This window comes from Onthophagus taurus, chromosome 1 (assembly GCF_036711975.1).
Source record: "Onthophagus taurus isolate NC chromosome 1, IU_Otau_3.0, whole genome shotgun sequence".
Classification (NCBI taxonomy): domain Eukaryota; kingdom Metazoa; phylum Arthropoda; class Insecta; order Coleoptera; family Scarabaeidae; genus Onthophagus; species Onthophagus taurus.
The window spans coordinates 35,753,773-35,779,730 of NC_091966.1; the positions used below are offsets into that span (position 1 = coordinate 35,753,773).

Sequence of the window (25,958 nt, forward strand, 5' to 3'; positions counted from 1 at the left end):
CGTCTTAAGAGACGTACAGCTGAATGTTTCTGTTTAATGTATACGTTGATGAGTTCTTCCCAAGGAGCTTTACCAACGAAAGTTTAATTATCAACGCAAACTTTGCATAGAGAGTGATGTGTCATATCTGACATATTTTATTTTTGATAACCCAATAGTAAAGAAAGTACAGAACACAATAACTTTACTTAGGCTACATTTCATTTTTATACCATATTCAAACTATAATCCTCCTGTTTCTTAGTCGCATCTTTTCGAAAATCATCCAAGGACAAAGAAATCTTAAAATAACACAATGAATCCCCCTGAATGTTTGCCCAATGTTTAATAAACATCATCCATAAAAGTAGCAATGTTTATACCGTTTCCGCAAAATTTTATCTCTTTTTTTCTATCGGTCTGATTTTATGAATGCTTAATTTAATTAGTCTTTTTAACAAATTTCTGATTAATGATAATATTGAATGTTTATCATGTAGCGTTGATGAGTCATTTTTTAAAAGTTGCGTTTTCAATTTATTTCCAAAATGTATCTTATTATCTTTATTGGTTTTAGTGGCCCAGTCATCCAATTAGGAAAACTTTTGTATTCCGCTAACGGGCAAGACATGAAAGGGCTATTTATACCGTTGTTGTGGCTACTACAAAATCAGTTACAGAGGATTTCGGAACTATCATGTTTATAATTATATTAGTTTTGGAAGTACAGAGAAGTTACAGAATCTAATAACATGCCCTACTTGTAGTTTAACTCGATAAATTTTAAAACAAAATTCAAGATGGTATCTTTATTTCCAAGAGTAGATGGATTTAAAAATACTTTTGGCAACTATACCACTTGGTGCAATTTCTGCATCTATTAAAAGATTGGCATAGGCTATCCAATCAATGTACTTTTCATATTCTCTTATTATGACATGACATTTAAAACATCTTTTCTTTAAAAGAAATTCTCTGCAAGTCAGAATTATCATTAGAATGGCATAACAGTATAAAAGTCCCTATATTAAAAAAAGGCGAAAAACTAGCTAAGAAAATTACAGACTCACTGATCTCACAACCATAATCCACAAATTAAACCAGGTGGCATCCGACAAGGCGATATTCTCTGCCTATGTTTGTTTAACTTATTAATGGACAAAGTAATCGAAGAAGTGGAATATCGAGGAATACCTTAAACCTAGGACATAAAATGACCTGCACAGACAACTACACAGGTTCTATCAAGCGAACTCAGCTTTATACATGGTTGTCTCTACTTTAGAAACTAAATGCATGGTGGTAGTAGCAAGTGGCTCCCTTGCCAACAAGGGATAATCAAAATGTCAACGAAATACTGTTTGGTAGAACAAATTCATGTATATGGATAGCAAATTGCAGATATTCAAGAATGTATCTGCCCAATAATGTCTTATGCAAATAAGTAGGTAAAATAGGTAATGTTGGAAGTGTCTAAATATTTTGAGGTTTAAAAGCGTAGCGGTTATCTTCTTCATAATGAAGCCCAGCTATTAATCTTACTGCCCTCCAAGGTAAACTGAATATATGGTTGCTGCCAAAGCTAGCGTCCTAAACTATGGTACCATAACTAAGCCACTTCAGCAGACACAAAATCTATAAGTATACGAAGTAGTAGCATCTCAAATTGGGAGGATCAATCGTTAATTTTGCAGTACATACTTTTCTTCATTCATACGAAGCTTATTTATTCATAATTAACACACCATTAATTCGCTGAAGCCACTAATTAAGTCGTAGTGGAGACAACTTCCTCGTAATCATTCTCATATGTCAAAACTTTCATGTCATTAGCCAAGTAGTTTTGAAAATCATTAAAAAAAGGACTCAAATTGTTCAGATGGAGGCGTTGTAATTTCAAAACCCCGTTTTGTAACTATTCACAACCGCATTTTTGGCATCTGTATCGAAAGTAAAACCAAATTGATTTACAAATAGCAGAAAATGAGACTCAACGTAATCTGTAATCAATAATCTGATTGTATATTAAGTTTTAAAATGTCTTGGATATGGTTGGAAGATCAATTTGCCAAGGATTTCATAAAGAGGCTGACGGCAGACTTAATTACTTCAGAGGAAACACCATATACATTCCAGGTCCCATTGTACTTTGATTTCTGCAAAATCCTGTAATTTCTGCTTCTGACACGCTGCCAAATGGGAAACAGGTCCGTTAGCGTTAAGGATTGAAATATTGAACTACTTTTGAATTGGGATTTCTGCAATTTAGTTTATCACAACAACATAACTTGACTTAACCCTTATTCATAGAAGTGTATTAATAACTCATTTTTTTTTCTCTCCTGATGATGGAGAAACTCGAAACCAACTAACGATTTATAATCTGTTATTTGTTTCATAAAGAACTCGAATATTAAAACTTATGTCAAAATATATTCAACGTCAAAAATTAACTATAAATGAACTAACGAAAAAGTCTTGGAAAAATGGAAAAATACTTGTAATCGATTTTCAGATTAATTCTGTTAAACTCATCAACGTGTTTGTTTACTATATACCCCATATTTGTGTTATAATCAGTAACACAGCCAATTTTTTGCCGATATTAATCAAGTTTAGATGGCTAAAATTGGCAAAATGATTCTGTTTTCTTTGATTGTCTGGTTTTTTAGTATAAGTTTGACAAATGCAAGGGCAAAATAAGTACACATTTCATTTCTTGATATTCATAGCTAGTTTTTCTATGTAAACAAAGTAAACGTTTCTAAATATGTTCGCTTTATTACAACTTGAATTAGTGTTCTCAAGTTTCATCGTTAAAGTAACTTTTAACAATTTCACTATTCATTTCTTCGAGGGTTATCATGGCATATTTTCGTTGTTATCGTCATCATATTAACTCAACCATGTGCGCACAATATGGTTGAAATTGGAGAATATTGAATAAAGTCATAACAAATTTTATATTAATTATAACGTTAATTATTATTGTAACGCTAACCAATAAATTTATTATATTTTACCGGGTTTAAAACAACTTGATATTTATTTATATAAATTTTTACATTAATTTAATTAACAAATTATGATAATCATTTCTAGTATATCTATGTTAATAAATTATTACTAACGTTTTTAAGTTATTAAAAATAAACGTATTATTCGCGAACGTAAAAGGCGCTCTTTTACGTATATGCAAAACTAGTTTCATTAAAAGAAATAATGGCTGACGTCAAAATTGTCGTCAGAAACAACGATTTTTGCATTTTTTTGCAATTAATTTCAATTTTCTGAAATTCATCTTTAATCCGATGTAGTAATAAGGCTGTGCCAGAAACGATAACCTTCGTCGATAATGTGTTATCGAATTATTTAATATCGTAATAATTTATTATGACAAATTAGAGAAAAATATATAAAAATAATTTAAAGTTTTAAATTTAATATCGTATATATGTTGTAACAAGAGAATCGTCACCCCTAAGGGCACTAAGGGTAAAAGAAAGGTAGCGAGGGTATTGTATCTTAGGCACGAAACCAACGGAGATGTTGTTGACCAGGTGTTGAGAGGGCTGAATTTCTCGGGGGAAAATAGCTCTTATATCAGAATGAAATACTGGCTATATTAAGAACACTATACACCTGGTGTCGTCTGTCTGGCTTCTGGGTGCAGATGCTGGGTTGCTGCTGCTCCATGTACCTTCAAGCGAGAATCTCGATCTCTTAGGAGCGGAGACTCATTTTGGTTCATTGGGAACACCTGCCCATTATTATATAGCATGTGCCTGATGTGCCTTTTGATAATGCTTAAGAAATAAAGCTTTAAGATACGAAAATTGATTTTAATTATTTATTTGATTTATTTTGTTTTCTTTTTTTTTGCAGTTGGGGATAATTTATAGAGATATCAAGTTGGAAAATATTTTAGTGGACGAATCTGGTCATATTGTCTTGACTGATTTTGGGTTAAGTAAGGAATTATCAAGAAATTTAGAGCGGGCTTATTCATTTTGTGGCACAATAGAGTACATGGCACCGGAAGTGGTGAAGGGAGGAACTCAAGGACATGATATTGTAAGTAAAATTACTTTTTGTTAAATTTAATCGAGTAAACACAAAATAAATAACAAAAACGAAAGATAAGATAAAATATTCTCGTATAGCAAAATAATAAAAAAATGAAGTAGGTTAAATAATCAAAAAACCGTTACTTCCTATATGAATATCTAAGCATTCGAACGAGTGAGTCTAGGTCTTTGATTACGATTAATGACACATTAATATTAATTTTCATAAATTGACGTAAGATATACAGCAAGATTACGTGAATAAATTTAAAATTCTAATCCCCCTTTTTTGTTTAATCTCGAGATAAGACATAATACATAACATAATAGCCAACCACTATCTCTACATTTTATAACATTCCAACAATAACAATTGTCTCTTGATTAAAACTAATCAAGGAAAAACCTCTCTTGCCCACTTTACTTTGTATACATTTTTATCTTATCAAATAGTGTCGCATGCACCCCCTCCTGTATAATATTTTATTTAAATGTTCGTTTTTATTACAACGCAAAAGCTATAGTTAGTGAACTTCGAAATTCAAGTTTCGAAAAGATAAGATAGAACTAAACGATTACCACACACCCGACTATTTACACAAAGAGAATATTACATTAACCAAAAAAAAAGGAAAAAAAAGAACGGAGTCGTTATCGTTTTAGATAACCCACGTAATGACATTCACCGAAAATTGCCGAAGAATTTCAACTTGACTATCGAAATTCATTAGGTGTAATCTAAAATTTAAATCGCAACAATGACAAAAGTAATACTCCGTCGTTTAAAACTTAGCATCGAACGAGTTCGATGCATTTGCTTTTTTAGATAACGTTATCAACTCAGCTGCCGGTTTGTTTTAAGGGTTATAACGATGGTTTTATTACCAAAAATATAAAAATATTCATTAACCGATTAATTCGATTTGGCAAGTTTTGACTTTTAGCTATCACGAGTTATCTTCAATTTTTATGGTATTATATTTATAATTATATTAAAACTTATTAAATTGTACGACGAATGTTAACCACGTTAAAATTGCGTTTAATTTTAACATCATGTAATGTTATCTATATTGTTTTAAAAATATTAATTATAGATATCTGATGATTACTAAAAGCCGAAACTTGTAAGATACGATTAATAAAAGTATTAATACTTAATAATCTTGATTTGAAGTGTAATAATGTCATACACGTTTTACAAGAGCAAATTAAAAACTGTCAATAATAACATAATTGCTCAAAATAATTTCAATTAATGTCATATACTCTCAATATCATTTATTTGGATTAACTCTAAGTTGCTTCCAATATCTTATAGTTTTAGAGGCTGTCAACATTTCTCAATGGTTCCTAATTTCTCTCAATGGGTTCTCTGTGCATCAAATTCTTCTCATTGACTCCGAATAGCTTCTCATATCTTTCGTTGTTACTGCATGTTACTACATCAATATCTCTAATTAACTCTAAATTTACTAGGTCTTAGCTGCCCTCAATATCTTACACTTATAAATGCTTCCAATTACTCCGAATACCTCCAAATAGCTCGAAACGTATCTTTTAATCGAAATATCTGTCAAAGTTTTTTTATTACTCCGAATGACTCCTAATGGTTCTCACTGGCTCCGAATAGCTTCCAATATCTTTTGTTATTACCGGGATTAGTTGCTCACAAAAAGTTTTGTTTTTTAAAAGCTCTCAGTACAGCAATATCGCTAATTAACTCATAAGCTGCCCTCGATACCTTACACTTTTAAATGCTTCCAATTACTCCGAATATCTCTAAATAGCTCGCGATTGCTCCCGATGCAGTTATGTTGTAGTAGCGCCAAGTTGTTCCTGTTACTTTTAGGTATTAAAGGGTTGAAATATCTGTCAAAAGCGTTCAATTACTCAGAATGACTCCTAATCTCTTAGTAATTCTGCATCCCAATCAAATTCTTCTCAGTGACGCCGAATAGCTTCTAATATCTTTCGTTGTTACTGAGCCTTGTTGCTCACAAAACGCGTTGGTTCAAAAAGCTATCAGTACATCAATATCTCTAAGTAACTCAGAATTTACTAGCTCTTAGCTGCCCTTGATCTTTATCTAGTGGCTCCTGATACTTTTTGCTATTACAAGCTTTAAACACCTCTCATTAGCTTTCAATTACTTGGAATAACTTCCAATGGTTCTTTGGACATCTCAATTTTTAATTGCTCTTAATGCTTTCTAATTGCATCTAATAACTCGTGTTCTTAAAGAACTTTATGGTTTTAATCCTCGGTTCACAACAAGTAAAATAGGGGATGCTTCAAACCGCTTATTGTATTAACCTCATTTATTATGAAATAGAGATTGAGAATGACGGTAAATATTTAAATATACTAAAACTTTTAATTCAAAGATGCAAAGACCACGACAATATCAAAAATCGCTAACATGATCTATTTGCAAAAGTAGCTTTTATCGCCATCTATTCAAATTTATTAAAACCAAAAACCGCCTAGGTACATACTTTTAAATTAATGAGATTAATTATTTAATTTAATTGAATTAAATAAATTCATTCAAAAAGCTTCGCAATTTTTCCCTTTTCCAATTTTAAAATGATGTAAGAATCAAAATATAACATTTTTTTTTCAAATAAATTCAACACTGTTTTACGGAAATCACCAAGTTTCTTTGATGTAATTTTTTTATAAACTTTCTCTGTGAAAGTGGGTATTGTTGCGATGACCGTAGAGTCCCGCTCGCTTCGTCAAGTGAAATCTTCATTAAATTTTCGTTCTGCACTACCAGTTACAGTTAAGCGCCGTTACAAATGACACTAATCGAATTTTTACGTTTACTTTTAAATAATTAATTAAAAACAACATCATTGTATACACTCAACAATCTAAACATTGTTTTACTCGTAAAAAACGGAGATATTAAAAGTTTTAGAAACAAAGACGTAAATTTCCGGTTGGGTTTATTTTAAACCCGTACTTTTTCCTTTATTAAGAAAAGCGTTTTGGTATGCAAACGTCGTTCCAAAACAGTTATTTTTGTGACCTTTACTCGATTATGAAAACGTGTACACCGCTCGACAGACAGTAGCGTGTTATGTAAACCGTTTTCATGCAAGTGTACCACACATAACCGTTTTTACTCAAACTACCATAACAAAAAAAGCTGTAAATATTCAGATTTTACTATAAAAAATTACATGGCATGTCACTTAATCACCCTGTATAACATCTATACAATATCTACATAATCTTCATTAACCCTGAGAGGATGGAAACGTAAAACAAGTGGGCGCCGTTGTAATAACCCACATAGAAACGACGTCGACGGGCGGCGTTGGTATCGAGGCCATACGGTATTAGGTCAGACCTGGTTCCACCCTAGGGAATTGAGGGGTGAGACCGACCCGACCTCCACCCTTCACGTTTACTAGGGACCTTCGTTTCCCCTTTCATCCGTTCCGCCCCGCGACGTCGCCTGAAAACTTCCGATGTCGTCGTCGACGACGATTTTTATTAAAAAGGTCGTCCACGGGAATCATCACCAACACTTTAAACAAAACGAATCGGATGCACGCGCCCGAACTTGACGCTATTAACAGACTGCTAATTATGTCACGTGGTAGTCCGAGACAAAAGGCTACTTGATACCTGTTACGCGCTCTAAGTCTTCGTTATTCTCTTGTAATTACTGTTGCTGTTCCCCCTGTGTTAAGAAGTTGTTGAACTTGGGTTATTCACATGGAAAGTTTATTTAGGTTCAGAATGTAATGGATTTAGTTAAACATTTAAACGATTAGGTTAAATGAAAAATGAAATAAAATCGTAATATTTAATACCATAAAAACCAAAAAAAGTATTCAATTCTTCAATTCAAGTCTATTAAAATCTCAATGGAATAATAAAAGTATATATGTTGTCTAAGTAGCATGTCGATAGTGGATAAGAAGATAACAAGCGGAAATTTGCATGGAAGTATTCAGAAAGATTATCAGTTAACATTTCGAAATACTGTAGTCATATGGAGTGTAAATATTCCAAGGTGATTTTATGTCACATAGACGTGACTACCCAGGCTAACAAGATAGCATGTTAGTAACTCTATAGTAACAATTCTCAATTTATTCTCATCTCAAGCAAATCATCGTGGCTGAGGTTCAAGTTCTGATCAACACGCATTTCGTCCAGCTAAATCTGAACTTTTAGCACAAATGAGTTTCTTCACAACAGCGTCCAGAATGTTATCCACTTAGAAGTAATTTAGGAGAAGTTAAATTAGACCCGAATATTAATATCCCGCCAATAGAAAGATGGCTATTTTAGTACTGATATAACATAACGAACAAACAATTAGCAATTAAATATGCCAACTTGCCAAAGAGAAATAAATTTAGCTGTAACTGTTCCAGATTTTCAGGAGGCTATTGGAAAATATAACTAAACCGGTTCTATAGGCGATTTAAGTAAATATGATGAATGAATGAATTTGGATCATTATGACAAAACTTTAATTTTTACCAACTTCTATAATGTGCAGACGCCAAGTCAAGATGAGGGCAAAAATCAAACAATCTAATGAGAAGCAATCTAGAACTAACGGCAATAGTTTGCGTTTTCTTCGGGTTCAATACAAGACCATAGCACCTGATACTGCTGCGCTTAAAAAAAATGTTGAGCCGATTGTAAGCATCTTATCCAACCGATATTTACTACCGATAATTAAAGGACAAAGAGTTCTACCCTGCGCAACACTACATAATGTGTTAAGTACACCAGATTGAAGCTAACCACTCTTAACAAAGAAATGCCTCTCCTAGATATGAGTGGCCACTATCTATAGTCAATCTCAGTAAAGCTAGGAGCACAACTATATCAACCTAATTGAAATGTTTACTAAAGTTAAGGAGTGCAAAATCAATCACAATGAAACGGATCATTTCATTGTGATCCGTGTGTTATGCATTCTTGATTAGAGCAGCGATGCAAAGATATTTATGGAATTCGGAATAATTATGATCATAAAATGAGTTAACAATGAAACACTCCAAGATTTATTCATGAAAGATGTGTCACCTTACTATACTTAAGAGTGGTTTTTACAAAGATGGTTACAACGCTTGCGTAGACGTCGATGTTTACCTGATTCGGGTTCGATAAACTCTTGCCTAGATAGTAATACAGAAAACGTGCATTACCAGATCACGCTCCCTCATAACAGCTTTAATGTTAAGATTAAGCCAGTGAGCAAGCTAATATTTTATATGTTTCTAAGGATAAGGTGCACATTTATCAAAAACTTAGCTCGAATTTATAACAAAAACGCGGTACATTTTATTCTAACCGAAAGATACCACAACGTGTATAAAACTAACAATGTCAAGATGGCTGTAATTGCGATAATAAACAGTGCACCTCGCTCTGCGAACTACGAAAAGTTAAAGCTGCAACATTTTTGATTGAGAGATAAATTCAGCAGTTAGTCATTGAAAATACTTGAAACAGATTAATAAAAGATTCTGATCAGCATTCTCTTTCTCCAGTGTCACATCGATAATCAGCAAAAATAGCAATTCACGAAGATTATCATTTTTAAATAGATCATGCTCGGAAAGTTAAAGGATAATGGAATGGTTTATTAGTTCGAATGTAATTCTCGTAGAAGGTGTGTTAGGGGTGGTTCTCTATCATTATTAACGATAACCGGAAAGTACGCGATTATAGCCGCATATCAACGTAATAAAGACGTTACCCGACTGAAAGTAATTACTTGTCGTCACGCGTATCGTCGTTGTTATACTTTGCTTCCAACTGTGTGCCTACATAAATATTTTGAACCTTCTCCAACTCAAATTATTCTCCTACATTATTATCCTGGTGCTAAATTACATCCCCGTGCTGGGTAGTGTTCTGAAAATTCTTATCGATTTCACTTCCAGAGTTGTTTCTAACGAAATTCACTCTATAAAATAGCACTGTTGTTTTAGGTTCCATCCAATTTATTGTGTTTGAAAAGTGAATTTTACATACATAGTATCTATTTAGATCTGAAATAAAACGTTCTTTATAAAAGACTTGACTGTAACATAAAATTTATTTGAGTGAATTTTTAACCTATAAACCTAGTTAGGAAGCAACCGTGAAGACAGCCGGTTCCGTTGCAAATAGACGCCGTTATAGACTTAGACTAAGAGAGTAGTAGGAGATAAAGTAAACATGAGGAAAAACGAAAGAAGAGAGAATCGGTGGAAAGTATCCATCCGGAGGCACGAAAGTGTTACAACAGTTACTCGACATTCTGTTCGTCCGAGGAGGTAGAGGCCAATTACGAAAGTACCGAAACCGACAGCGCCGACCGCATAGAGACGGAACCGGAACGTGGGATCTCCTTGAGATCGCATAAACACGCGGAGGGAAAAACCCCACCGCGTGGAAAATGTCCGGTTTTACCTCTTTCAACAATCGAAGGAAAAAGAAAAAATAAGAACGAAACGGAGAGGAAAGGGAGGAATCAGAAGAAGCCATTTGCATAACTGTTCCACGTTTCAAAACGGTATCGATTTCGCTAAGCTGAGTTTACAAGATAAAGAGAACGAGTTATTTGTAAAATAAAGAAAATGACCTGACTCAACAAAACAATTTATGAAAATATAAAACCAAACAAAACGTTTTATACATTTTCAAAACAACCTCAAAACATTTTAAGACGTCTTAAGTTTTTTAGTTAGTTTGTAAAACCAAACAATTTATAACGCTAAACTGACTCGGTAAACATCCAATGTTCATAAAGTTCACACATCAGCTGAGATTATCGTGTCAACATTGCGCAACGGGATCGCGAATCTTATCTATCAATAGGCTTTGAAAACGGACTATACGCGAACCTTTGAACCAAAAATAGTAGCAGGTCCGTCTATAGGCGCGCAGCGGCAAAACTGTTTTGTTAAAACGATCACGTTAAAACGATAAACGAACTGTTTTAGTGTTGTACGATTGAAGAAAAATACGGAATTCCCAATAAACTACGTAATTCTATGTATTAAATAGTTCGTTGAAAATAATTGTTCTTCGAAATTTGAATTTGTACTCGGAATGGAAAGTAAAATTTTTTAAATGTTTTTTTTTATTTTTCCTATACGTTAAAAAATCCAAAATATCTACAATTAAATCCAGTATATTTGTATACCGTATTAAAAAACTTCAAGAGTTGTGGTAAAACTTTGAGGACGAAGTAGAAGCTTTAATTAGCCAGTATTAGTATTCAAGTTACTGATTTATACGAAGTAATCCAATTGGTGTTTCATAGAGCTTTCTCTCAATATATTATAAGCACAATGAGTGCTTTCTCGAAACAGAATTTATAATTCCACAGCCTTCAAGCAAACGTAACAATTCAAGTTTATTGGCGAGTCTGAAAAGTGGAATAAACACAGGAAATTTTTAAGAAAATTTGTTTTGCAACTGTAGAAATGAATTCAAAACATCTAGAGAATATTAATGGAATAATACTTTATCGAGCATGAAGGAACAATGATTTTGACACGCTTTGAGTTGAATGAAGAAGCGAAAGATTCTTGTCACCTGTATCTACATTCGAAAGTTAAACCGCTCCCAATATTTGTTTTACTGCATATATAAATAAATCGAATTATAGAAAGAAATAATTAGGAGTTACGAGGATGTAAGTGGAAACGTTAAGAACAGAATCTACTGTCAATCGATTCTCTTGGAACATAAGAAATAGTTAACAATTTTTATAGACTTAATTATATCCATATTAAAAGCATCGCTTTCCAAAACGTTAATATGTTCCCTAGATCTGGTGTGTTATTATTAATTGTGGGTACCAGAGACGTTGTAACAGATTCAAAGAAGTTTCCAATACTTCTTTAGGGTATTCAAAATCGAACGTTCTTCGATTTGTATTGAATTGGTTTTTAATGTTTATCCAGGAAAATGTAGGCTTAGTAATTACGGAAAGCTGATTTTCTATGCTATTTATGCTTATTCATATATTAAACCCAACCCAACCTAAGTCAATACAACCCAACCCAACCTAATTCAATCCAACTTTTTCGCCACGTTTTAGACATCACAAGAATCGCCTTTCAGCATACATCAGAACGCAGGCTCTTCTTCGTCTTCCGGTCTTTCGGTCTTTCCGGTGTTTCTGCTACACATCTCCTCCCATTCCTCCTCAACGTCATCCCGGCAGCACCTGTAGTATCTCTTTGCCAATGTTCAGTGAATTTGGTGGTTTCTTGGTTTCTTCTTCAATTATAACAGTTACCCATGCTTTGTAAACTTGGAAGGTAAATTGTTAATTGTTTTAGTTCTTCATTATATGCTTTTTTTGTTATTGTTTTTATCTTATCATTACCCTTTGTAATGGTAGCTTATGATGACATAAAAATCCTTTGGAATCTTCTTTATCTCGATAAAGTTATTAAATTAAATTAGAACATAAGGGGATGAGATGAAATGTAGCCATACTTTTAAGGTCCTATTTAACGGTTTGGAAACAAATGTTGGGAATGGAAGGGAGAAAGGTCGAATTGCAATAATCTTCCACATGGGGTGATAAGGATTTTAGGGTGTATGCTCTTCGTAATCTGTGTAACGCCATAACAAACTGTAGATATAGATATATTTATGCGAATGACATAATCATTAAAAGCAACACTAAGTTGAGTCTGGAAGAAGAATAAAGAAATCAGTTGAGTGAATAACAATACGACTAAATACAACTAAATACGAACAAAATAGAGCAAATCTGTAGTATATTGTAACAGTACTAACATATACTTTGACACTATTACAGTACAAAAAAGCATTGTCAGCTTCAAACTTATGGTATAGAGTATGAAACATATTATCTCAATGCTTGTTTACCATTCAACCTCAATTAAATATTAGTTACCAAAATATATAAATCCTTTGTTCACTGATAATGAGCTCTGGCAATAAATTAGAACATAAGCTAACAGATAATACTACAAAAAAAACTTTAATATCGCACTCATGTTAGAAAAAAATAAAATAAGGTAATAATTGATATCGACAGATTTGAATTATGGAATTCTCTTGTATGTGAAATCGCTAAAGTTGCAAACAAAAGTTTAATTAAATTAAAGGGGTCAAACAAATTTAGTTAGCCATTCCAACAATATTAAAATGAAAGGTGTTTTGACACATTAAAGCATTAAAAGAAAATAATTCATTTCGCTTGAAAATAATAGTCCTTGTAACAATTTCTCCCATTTAGACAAGTTTATTTTTGGTGCGTAAGGTTTTTATGATGGTAATATCTCTTCTCTCCAAATATATCCTGGGTTAAGACTCGTATAAACAGTAAATAAAAATGTTGGGACTGCACGTGATTAAAGAAGGCAATTTCTAATTTTAACTCTGTCCTTGTAACAATTATTTCTGTTTTTTTCTCTTCTTCTTTTTATAGAAACTTATTTTTTTTTTTAATTACATAACGACCTATTTTCTTTTTATATCCAAATTTAGAAGTTAAAAAAAATCACAACTGTTTATAAAGTTTTGTAGAATCTTAAAAAGAACCGTTTGTTACGTTTCCTTCGAAATGACCTTTAATTTTTCACCTTGCTTTAGCGCCATCGTCATTGGTATTTTCCTATCGCATCGATATCGCTCCTAGAAATTTTAATTTTCCTCGGAAGTTATTACAGCATTTACTGTTACAGTGTCTATTTTAAATCGTTTTCTACTTCCAGATAAGATTTTCTCATTAAAAAAAGTTTTTTTCGTCATAAATCTTCTCCCTTAAAAATTTCAATTATCCCATTGGGATTTTCGCATACAAGGTTGTCAAAGAACGAAGGTTGCTATTCACGGCGACGATTAACTTTTATGATTCTCTGAAAAACGCTAAGCACACGGTCGAGACAAGCACGTGTAGATTTTTTAATGTTTCCGTAAAATCGTTGTTAAATTACGCAAAGCTAAATGAACTTTTCACTCCAACAATGTGTGAAAACTATGCTCATTTAAAAAGTTTTTCGAAATGTAGAATACGTTGAGTAATACTATATGGTTGCTAAAAAATATTATTTAAAACGAATAACTTTGATAGGACATTCTTTTTCGGTTTGTAAATACATATTTACAAAGTTACGTTATGTTTAATTATCATGCTTAAATATTTCGTTGATTAGTTTACACATAGGTACATTTTATACAAGGTTATAGATAATAATTTTTAAAGTTTTCTTATTTAGCTTGAAATGTCGAAGTTGTTAGATTAAATTAACGTGTACAAAAGAGTTTGGAAATTGATTTAGGTACAAAATGAAACAAAACGTTTCTATCTTTATTTCATAAGATTCTTTGAAATTAACAGCGCGCACCTGAGAGTGTTACACCTAAATGGGTCGCTCAAGAACGTAACGGTGTCGCAAGTGGGACAAAGAGAGTAACGGAATAGCGCGCGGCGGCGCAGTGAAAGTAGAATAACGGGCCGTCGGGGACTGAAATTCGCAAATCCGCTTCCACCGATGGCGACAAATTACGAAACTTCTTAACCAGTTAAAATTATGCAAAAGTTCTTTCCTACAATAAGTAGAGCAGAGTCAATAATAACTAATAAGAACAAAAATTGCAGGAATATTAATCATCCTACTATAATTTTCTATAACATTACTTAAAGAGAAAATTAATGATGTAAACTTATGAAATCAATCAATAAATATAAATATCTTAAGAAATAAGTTTAAAAGCTATTCAATGTATTACGATGCTTAAGACATAAAATTGATGACGACGTAATCTTGCAACAAAGTAAATCTGATGTACTCACTTTAATTGAAACATGGTTCTATAACAATGAGGTTGGGCATTAAGGGACATGGTGTAAAATCTTAATCATGTAATCATGAACTTTGAATGCATTATTAAAAAAACTTAAAAGATTGGAGAATTAAGATTTGTTAAAATTACTCAGCAAATTATTGCAATTTTGAAACGAAATTGACCTCATTACGAAAAATCCACGTCGGTTTCTTAATAAGAAAAGTACACAAGGTGAAAACATAATTTGTTTGAAAGTTTGATGTAAAGTTTTATGTGTTGACCACATATTGCTGGTGATTGTCGAAAGTTACTGAAGTTATCGATGTTAAATGTGTGTTTGCGGTGGTTGTACAAGCAACACCAAACTTGTTAGATATAGAGTACTTTCAGCTCGATATGATCGTTCATCAGAACAAGTTATTCCATAACCATGAGTCGTCGTTTTTGCACCACACTTACTCTAATTGATTGTGCACATCGGTAAAAATGTCATACAGTGCGCACCGAAGAAGTTATTGCTGCTGTGGAACAATAACTAAGTACTATTAATAATAACTGGTAGTAACTACTATTGATGTCCAAGATGCACATAATTGCTTTTACCCACCCAGCACGTGTTAATTTATTGCAAAAAATAGATTGATGTCTAAACCAGTTAGCTTTTGGAATTAAACTTGTTAGCTTTGTATCGGTATTTACGTGACTGGTTAAGTTATTTAAAGTTGGATTTTAGCAGAGCTTCTGGCAGCTTTTCTAATTACATACCATAAATAAACTGACAATAAGAAAAAAATATCTATGTATAATGCCATTAACTTTTATACAAAAATCCTAGATTCAGAAATATAGAAGAGAATTTCTCATTTATTTAGAGATAATCTAGAAAACATGCTTAATCCAAAATTAGTAGTCTACTAATTTTTTACTATAAACTTTTTCCTTTATAAACTTGAGATTAATTTACTGTACTCAAGAGATAACCTAACTAAGAACAGAACTTGTAAATTATGTCACAAAGTTTATCGAGAAAATCAAGCCAAGAAAACAGAATGCAACAGATTAAAACACTCACCAATAATACAAATTGCTCCACACAACAAATTTTCTAAAAATATTACAAATATCGAATTAATCAATGATAAATCTATTATAGAGTACAAAAAGTCGCATAAACTATCTGAATCACAGCGGTGTTTACAAACCGGGAATCTGACACTTGTTGTATACTATACATTGGTGCGACGGGAAAATCAATAAAACAAAGAGTTAATTTCGAACTTCTCTCCTCACTTTAATCGCGGAACTGATGTGGACGTTTCATGCAACATTGAAACATCGGAGAGTTTAAATTTCGAAACATAGATGTGAAATTATTTATCAAAAGTTTTTATACACGTTGTGGACGCCCAAATTTACAACTATCTTCGAAAATGTCACTTAATAATTGATAAGCAATCTAAATTTCGTCAGGGCCACAACACAGACTACAACATACAAAACACAATGTAGAAGGTCGTTAAAAGAATCTAGTTTAACATTTTGTCTAATGAAGTTGATTAATCAAAGTTGCTAATCTTTTTAGGTGTGTTTGAGATAGCCTGATTTATTGGTTACATTTTATGTAGAACGACATCTTGCTTAAGGCATTCGTAAGTCGGTCATTCTTGTACAACACATTTCATAGTTCAATTATATTTTTTATTTATTTAATAACATATATAACTTTTTTTAGATAAATCTTACTTCTTAATATTATGCAAGAAATCTTGAAAATCATCAAAACATTTTTATGTATCAATTTTAAAATTTTGAGTAGACACTTGCACTGCGACCTCATAGTTCTATTGTACCCCGATAGATAACATTATCAAATTCCACCGTGCAGTCTAATGCTCTTAACGAACATTAATGTCTTGCTCTGTGAAAAGTCATTCAGATCCTTTGGGGAGATAAACTGCGACCCAAAAATCGAGAAACTGATAGGACTAACAGTGGCATAACGCAGGCAATGGCATAAAACATGCTCAACCGTCTCCTCCTCCTCCGCACATAGTTGGCATTCAACATCGTCGGCTAATCCCAACAAGTGTATCTTTAATTGGCAGTGCCCAGTAAAGACACCCATTAGAACTTTAACATTGCTACGAGCAAGTCCTAAAATATTCCCAGGTTTCACAGTGGCGATGTCATTCCAGGAGCACTGGTCCACAGTAATCGAAGTCTCTCTTCAGTCCACAGTCCAATCCTATGTTTGGCCATCGCAAATGATATACCAACTTCTAGCTCTGGCCCCATAAACGTTTTGGGTTGCCCTCTCGTGCTAGCTCATCTGTCGCCCATAGGTAGGACATGTCGGAGCAGTTTTGAGCATATTGTTTAAACCTGTAAATAGTACCAGGGTACATAGGTAGTTCTAGCCACTTTCTCTATGTGCAAATGCATAGAAGATAGGCCAAACAGAACATCCATTACTAGAGTTGACGTTGTGCTTATTGCACTTTATGGATGTTATTGGTACCTCAAATCCAACTTATATGTGTTTAAGATATTTTGTTCTTTGTTCGACGCATTTTTTTTCATTTTGCAATTTAAATAATGGAATCGCTTTGATTATGCTGATTCTGTATTTATTGATTTATCGATTTGACTGCGTAATAAGCTCCCAAGATTACAAAATGTGTTATATACGTATTATATTTAATCTCGATATTTATCACGTTACTTTATTGTGCTCACTTGCATTTATTTACATATGACAATTCACGCTCTCTTCTTGTGCTAGCAAGTTTATATAAAATTCAAGTCATCACATTGCATTCCTATCTGACTTGTACCAATTAATATGTTTATTTAAAAAATTGCGTTACGTTACAATGTCACCCTCGTTACAAATTCAATAATAAAAGCAGAGAATGAATGAATTATTACAATAAAGTATATAATTACCTACTATTACCTGTAATAAAACTAAACAAGCGTAATAACAAATTTTACATTATACAATAATGTAAGACATTAAGAAATGTCACACCTGTTACGGCAATAAAAATGTCATAATTTCTTCTGTATGAATGGAATATGATATATTTAAGTAATCAAAGAAACTTGAAGTACTCAACAATTTTGTTTAAAATTTTTCTAATTTATTTTTAACCTCGATATTTATTTGCATTATTTATTTGTGTAATACTGGTTATGAATTGCTAAATTCCTTGCAACCGAGAAATTACGGGCACACGGTCACAACACAAAAAAAACAGTTCTCGCCGTGACACAGATATTTTAGTGTTAAACAAATATGTACATACTCTCGTTAAATCGAAATGTCGAAAAAAAAAGATGTTATTGCTATTTTAATTTGCCTCATACGACTTATTAATGTTTCTTAGCGTTTATTTATCGATGTAATAACGTGAGTAATTAACGATAAACGCGGCCAGGAAACAACCTCGTACATTGTTCATCAATATCAAGCAGCTAACGTAACTGTACTTTTTGCTACAATATGGTATACTTGTCACGTAGTAACTCGTCGTTTTTACGGGATGTTCATCGATAATGTATATATTTTCCAGACCATAAGAGTGAATTGCAAAATTTGTATCAAAAAGAATCGATCAAACCAAAAATTTCCGAACTTAAAAAATGCTTAATAAATTAACACTTCGCAAATTGTTTCCAGGAAATTCTTTTCGACTGACTATTATTAATTAAAACGTGAATAGCACAAATTACGATTCGCCTTGAACACTTTTGGGAATATTACCTTGATGTCACTGTTTTTTTTTGGTTAATTTTGGCACACAAATAACATGTTGTGTATGATCATTTGTCACGATTTTCTAAATCCTGGAATTTTGCAAAATTGTAAAAAAGAAATTTAAATAAATAATTTCATTTTAACTGGATCATTATGTTTTTTGTATTACTCTAAACATAGAGTAAAAATTTGGCAGAACGACAAGGCTAAATGCAAAACGTGTATAAAATTAAATTTTTTGGAATACTATGCCAAACAAACGCTATAAGTGTTAATTGGTCACAATAATTCTTCAACATCTTTTTTTCTTTTTATTAGGCAATAAAATCTCACTTTTTTATGTTTTGCTGTTCCTGATTGTAAATATTGATAGATGGAAAAGATTGATGTGGTAAAGAATTTATACACAATATTCAATTTGTTAAACTAGGTCGAAACGGGAAAAAGTATGTCAGCGATTGATAGCGGTTAAGTTGGCAGCAGGCAGGCAGGCAGCCGTTCGCTTGCGAAACACCTCCGCAATCGTTTAGCTACTTTCGCGTTGCCTGGATCTATTAAAAACTCACTTTCGTTTTCTTCCTCAAATTTCGCCGGGCGCAAGGACATCGTATGTCGACTTTGACATTCTTTCAAGCGCGTTCTAAATACGTGCGCGCGCTCGTGTAGTCGTTAAAAGAGAATTGTTACTCCACACTTTAAAACCCGTACTATTGTTTGTGCAATTTGCGATTGTTTATGATTGCCGGTTCGAAACGTTTAAATTATGGTTTGGATCAAAACGTTTTTGCCGTGACACGGTTATAACAATTTACGAGATTGGTACCTAAATAGTAATACCAGATGGATTACCAAGGGTAATTCGTGAGAATGCTGAAGACGATAGCAAAGTCATCACAATTTAAGTTCAACATATTGGCTTGTTTAATAGAGATCTAGAATCAACACTGCCATAATTAATTTATGAAATTAATTATATTCTTTTAGTTTTATACTTTGAAAAAAGAAGAATGTATCGCTTTGCAAAGCAAGAAATCTAATGTATCTCAGATATTTTGTGTCTGCATTACTATAATTAATAATGTTTTACTGTTAAAAATTATGAACTGGCAAATTAGCAAATTTATGGACACTTATACTAAACTCCTTTGGGTGTCTTCAAAACAATAATTATAGAACAATTTTAATATTACTGACGATATGCTTCTTGCAATTGGTGCAAATGATGCTATCATGTTAGTTTTGCTAAACTACTCCAATACTTTTAACACCGTCCATAATTTCTTATTATTGCCTTAGGGTTAAGCACGGGAGCTAAACCGTTATCTCAAACGATTTCAAATGGAAATATGCATCATTGTATCTACCCTATCCTAATAAATAATATGTCAAATCGAGTTTAATGTTTTTTTTTTTGTGATAGAGCATATCTACATTCTCCTCATTTCAGTTTCCATATTGAAACAGCTATTTATTATCAGACATTATTTTCTCAATCAGATTCAGTTCAATTCAGATTTAAGGTTCATATCACTCAAAAAATAAACACATCATATTCAACATTGAAATTAATTTATGACGTAAACCATTCAATCAAATTTTATTTTGTGAATTTTATGTGTTTTTTGCAAAAAAAATCAAAAACAAAGTGGCGTTTAAACGAGCTTGCAAAAACTAAGGCCCACAAGTCAGAGATTATTGATAACTCCCAGTTTGACAAGTACTACGTCCTATTAAAGCTTCCCGATTAAAACCTGAATCACCCTGTATATGATTGTTATGAAAACACTAAATTCAAACGAACCTATAAAATAATGTTTTAACTTTTTACTTACCTGAACCTCCACACATCTAGAAGCCATTAACACTTTTAAAAATCGCAAACTCGTCTCACTCTTAATAATGACGCGCTCCTGAAGATGGGTTGATTAAACAAAAATCGGTCGAACTGAAAAAAAAAATACAATTTAGTTATAGGCAAATAATTTATTTTAATTTATTTTGTGAATTTTATGTGTATTTTGCAAAAAAATCAAAAACAAAGTCGCGTTTAAACGAGGTTGCAAAAACTAATGCCCACAAGTCAGAGATTATTGATAACTCCCAGTTTGACAAGTACTACATAGGACGTAGCTTCCCGATTAAAACCTGAATCACCCTGTATATGATTGTTATGAAAACACTAAATTCAAACGAACCTATAAAATAATGTTTTAACTTTTTGCTTACCTGAACCTCTACACTTCTAGAACCCTTTAACACTTTTCAAAATCGCACACTCGTCTCACTCTTCGAAGATGGGTTGATTAAACAACAATCGGTTGGACTGAAAAAAAAAATACAATTTAGTTATAGACAAATAAAATAATTAAGCACTTAATAACAAAACTTTATTTTATTAATTTTAGGCTGTAGATTGGTGGTCGGTTGGAGTCTTAACTTACGAACTTCTAACAGGGGCTTCCCCGTTTACAGTAGAAGGTGAAAAGAACACCCAACAAGAAATTTCAAGAAGAATCTTAAAAACGACCCCGCCAATACCAAGCTGTAAGTATAAAACATCATACTCATCAAATATATTATAACTAACCCAGCTTATTTATCAGCTCTAGGAAAAGAAGTAGCCGACTTCATAAGTAGACTTCTTGTCAGAGATCCAAGACAAAGACTCGGCGGTGGAGGAGAGGATGCCAAAGAACTGAAACGACATCCCTTCTTCAGATACATGGACTGGAAAGCATTGTCGAGAAAAGAAATACCAGCACCGTTTAAACCAGTTATTAGATGTGAATTGGACGTTTCAAATTTTAGCGAGGAATTCACTCAAATGCAACCTACGGATTCGCCGGCGGTTGTACCACCGAATTATGATAAAATTTTTAAAGGTTATTCTTATGTTGCTCCGTCAGTGCTTTTTACGCGTAATGTTATTTCGGACGAATTATTAAAACCAGTGGAACGACCGGACGTTACTTCCACTTTAGTACAGTGCCAAATCAATGACTCACCATTTTTTCAACAATACGATATTGATTTAAACGAGGAAATCTTGGGCGACGGTTCATTCTCAGTTTGTAGACGATGCGTATGTAAGAAAACCGACAAAGAATACGCCGTTAAAATCGTTAGTAGGAAAACTGATTGTACACAAGAGATCAATTTACTTCGAGCCTGTCAAGGGCATGATAACATAGTCAATTTACACGATGTGATCATCGACGACGCCCATACTTATTTAATATTAGAATTTTTAAGGGGCGGCGAACTTTTAGATAGGATAAGAAAAAAGTCGAAATTTACCGAATCCGAAGCGTCCGGTATTTTACGAAAACTAGTTTCCGCCGTTAGCTTCATGCATACGCACGGAGTCGTCCATAGAGATCTCAAACCGGAAAATTTATTGTTCACGTCGAACGATGAAAACGCCGAGATAAAAGTCGTCGATTTTGGTTTCGCTAGGCTTAAAAAAGAAAAAGAACCTATGCACACACCTTGTTTTACTCTACATTACGCGGCGCCGGAAGTTTTAAACGGTGATCCGTCCGGATATGATGAAACTTGCGATTTATGGAGTTTAGGGGTGATCCTCTACACGATGTTATGCGGTAGAGCTCCTTTTCATGCTCGATCAAGAGATGATAGCGCCGCTGCCGTAATGGCAAGAATAAAAGGTGGCGATTTCAGTTTTTCATCGAGCGCTTGGAATGGTGTTAGTGAAGAAGCAAAAGCTGTCGTTCTTGGATTATTAACGGTCAATCCAATGCAAAGATTACGTATGATCGATTTAAGAAATAACTCTTGGGTACAAGGAAATCAACGTTTCCCCCAAACACCGCTAATGACACCCGACGTTCTTGGATCAAGTGGATCAGCCGAAAGAAATTTACAAACGACCTTTAACGCTTTTCATCGAGCCCAAAAAGAAGGTTTTCGATTGCAAGATGTGTCTAGTGCTAAACTAGCACAAAGAAGACGTTTGAAAAAGAGCTCTTCGGATAATAATAGTTCCTCTTCAAGTATCGCAAGTGATGGTTCCATGAAGTCGACTCCAAGTACACCAAATAAACCAAAGTCCGCCATTAAATCAAATTCAAAAAGTTCTACTGAAAATAACGTATTCACATTCGCGGAAGAGGATGTACAAGACTTTATTAGATCAACAAGTACAAGTCCTGTTAATAGTAGATCTAATGTATCCATTGAAGTTAATGTACAACCTCTCGAAGAACAACAAGTTAAACGTAAGAGATCAAGAAAAACCTATGAAAAAACGCGGCAAAGTGAACGAATTAGAAACCAACAATTACGTAGACAACAAAGACAAGAAATCGATATCGATCCTTTATGTCCACCTACACCCAACCGTAAAAGAAAATTAATTGAATCCTCTAGCGATTTTTTGGAAGAATACCCACAAAGTAAAATTAGAAAGAAAACAATCGCGAGTAAAAGTCGCAAAAACATTAATCTCTGTTCTTAAGTATAATTAAGTATTTATTTTTATTTTTTATTAATTTTTTTTGTTTATTGTGACCTGTGATCGCGTGTTACTGCTATCAGATTTAAGGAACCGTATAATTATTAAATTGTCAACGCTTAGTTGACTTATTTCGTTATAATTATTAATTTTTCTTTGGTAATCGGATACCAAATCTGATAGTTGTTCATGATTGTGATAAGATTTTAAAATGAACATTTGAATTTTTTTTAATTTAAACCTAATTTTGTTCTTGAAACGGTCACAGTTACCCTGTTGTTCCATGTGAAGGCTGTTGAAACGTATCTGCTCCCTACCCGGGATATTACTTAAAAATATTTTAATATTATTACAGGGATGTTTTCGATTCCGCACTCATCATTTAAGATGAAGAGAATGTAAGAGATACAAAGAGGAAATATAATTTTTTTATGACTTAAAACAGCTTTTGTTTAGAATATTTGAAATTCGATTAAAAAAATTAAATTATTAATAAGATAATATTGTTGAATTTAAAAATTATTATCTTTAAAGCTAAAAGATTAAAATGTTAAAATTTTATGTTAAAATTTCTTGAGTAAGTTGGATTCATGTAGATAAATATCTGGACTACTGAAGCAATATTAAAATAGTAAAGCTTATTATCTTTTTCTCAAAGAAAAGTAAATGACAATAAACCTAACAATGCTTGATGTTAAATTATATTAATAAATACAGGATTCAACATTTTTGTATCTACGCAGCTCCATCAGTAAAAAACGCAGCGACTTGCACCAAAAATTTGAGTAACTTTAAATACACCAAAATAAGACATTCAAAGCTGTACATCTGCATAAGCTGCATTGATGTGATCATCAACTAATTGTCAATGCAGCTTGGGTGCAATCGTTATTTGTGGATTAATTCCATTTTTTCAGTGTGAATACTCTGATTCCATTTGACTCTATACTACTGGTTCATGATTAACTCATGCCTCTTTGAATTCATTATGAGCTATTATCACTGCCTAATAGTACAATCAACGATAATCCCTTACTATTCATCAAGAAATTTTAGACCATGAACATAAAATGTAATGCCAGACAAATCGTCAAAATGCAATCGTGGAATTTCAAATCAAAATGTGTACAGGAAAACGAGGAGAAAAGTTTCTAAATTATCACTACTTTAATTTAAAACTATCTAATTTAATTCGGCGTCTTCATCTTCGCTCCAAAACCAATTGGTTATATTTATTTCATCTTTAACTCCACATCTAGTTCTACTTCTATTGAAATTAGGATCATAACTAACAAATTGGTATTTTTGTAATTTTTACTTTTTTTGTTTCAAAATCGCAACGTTTTTCTTTAGATTCTTTCATCTCACTTACAGTGCAGCATTTTTACTTTCTAGATCTCTACTCAACTTAATATATTTACGATTTCCGACACAGTATCTATTTCGACCACACTTTCTTTGATACACCTTAAATAGATTCATTACTTTCGATTTAGCATGCATAATTAATGTGCTCTATAGCAAAGTGGTCAAATTTTTTGCAGTAACACCACAACGCTGCTTTCTCTTTGATTTATGTTCTTCTTACTGTTCATCCCTAATAGGGAGCTGCAATATATCATCAATACTAACTTTTATCAATTTTCAAAGTGGTACTAGTAATTGTTCATACAACCAGGATTCAATCAAGTTTTTTGCTTCAAATATTTTCTTCGTCACAACCAGAGATTTTCTATATTCAAACTGTACATAATCAGTAAATTGTCACCAAACTCCCAGAAAAAAATGCCAACCTAAATATGTATAACTCAATCCAAAGTTGAAGGCATAATAACGTTTTTCTAATTTTTCGCGCTTTACATCTTGTAGTGATTAAAGATTTTGTTATTGCTCATAACCTCTATCAGCGTTACCTTATAATCAACAAATATCATGTTAAACATTATCACAGACTTAAATCAGTTATCAATTATATAATTAGGATTCGAAATGGGGTTAGTGGCTTGTCTAGAGTATTGATAATTACAGTGCAACCCAATTCAACTTGTATGATTTAGACTTTCAGAATACTCTTAATTTACTCCGATCATAAAAATCAGGAAGTTGATCTTCGAAGTTATCAAAGCATAATCAATCAATATATTTTAAGAATTGTCAGATATTTCGACCTCTTTAGCTATTCGTTTTGAATTAAGTAAGTTTCTTTAAGGATCTTTCTGGATTTCTGCCTCGATTCTGTTTGACTAAATTTGAGGAGTCTTCTTATTTATCCTTTGAATCAAATCATCTTGCTATACAGCACCCAAATTTTTTTCAAAAAGTCATTTGTACGACGTAGAACTTCAGCAAGACTACCTTGCAATATTTGAATGATAGACTTACAGTGGCTTTAATTTGAAATCCGTTTGTATTTTCACCTAATAAAAGAGTTAATTAATCTTTCCCTACTTTAATATTTGGTGATATTTTTGGTTCAAAACTAAGTGTAAGATTTTGAGTAAGACCAAATAACGAACAAATATTAATACTTTTAGCAAATTTGTTACTTATCATTAGCTTTAGTAATGTGATCATCTATATTCTTCATGCATAAGTAGGTAGTTGATAATGCTTGCAGCGTTTTTTTAGTTTTCTGGCCTTGTTTCCTTAATTATTTGTTTTATTGCCGTCAACATGTTTATCTTGCAATCTCAAGTTTTGTAATCTCTGACTCTAGTATTTGAATAATGGTAGAGTTGGGTATATTTAATCAATGCTGTATCAAACGATAGAAGAAAGGACACCAATTATGACATGAAGTTTTGTGAAAAACTTTCTGACATAGTATAAATAGTATAAAAGCATCTATATACCATTTTCCTACATATGGTAT

The 25,958-nt window shown here is 32.7% G+C and overlaps 1 protein-coding gene across 3 annotated transcripts in view; it reads left to right on the forward strand.

The window, feature by feature from the left end:
* Window positions 1–23,175, forward strand: part of LOC111425737 (ribosomal protein S6 kinase alpha-5-like) — a 75,241-nt gene extending 52,066 nt beyond the window's left edge. For 2 of the 3 annotated variants that reach the window (XM_023059965.2, XM_023059962.2), the window contains exons 5-7: window positions 3,865–4,053; window positions 21,018–21,156; window positions 21,204–23,175. In XM_023059965.2, coding sequence (XP_022915733.1) covers window positions 3,865–4,053; window positions 21,018–21,156; window positions 21,204–23,089 — 2,214 coding nt within the window. In that variant the 3' untranslated portion in view covers window positions 23,090–23,175. The remainder of the gene's footprint in view (window positions 1–3,864; window positions 4,054–21,017; window positions 21,157–21,203) is intronic. The other variant, XM_023059964.2, reaches the window with a different exon arrangement.
* Window positions 23,176–25,958: the final 2,783 nt, after the last annotated feature.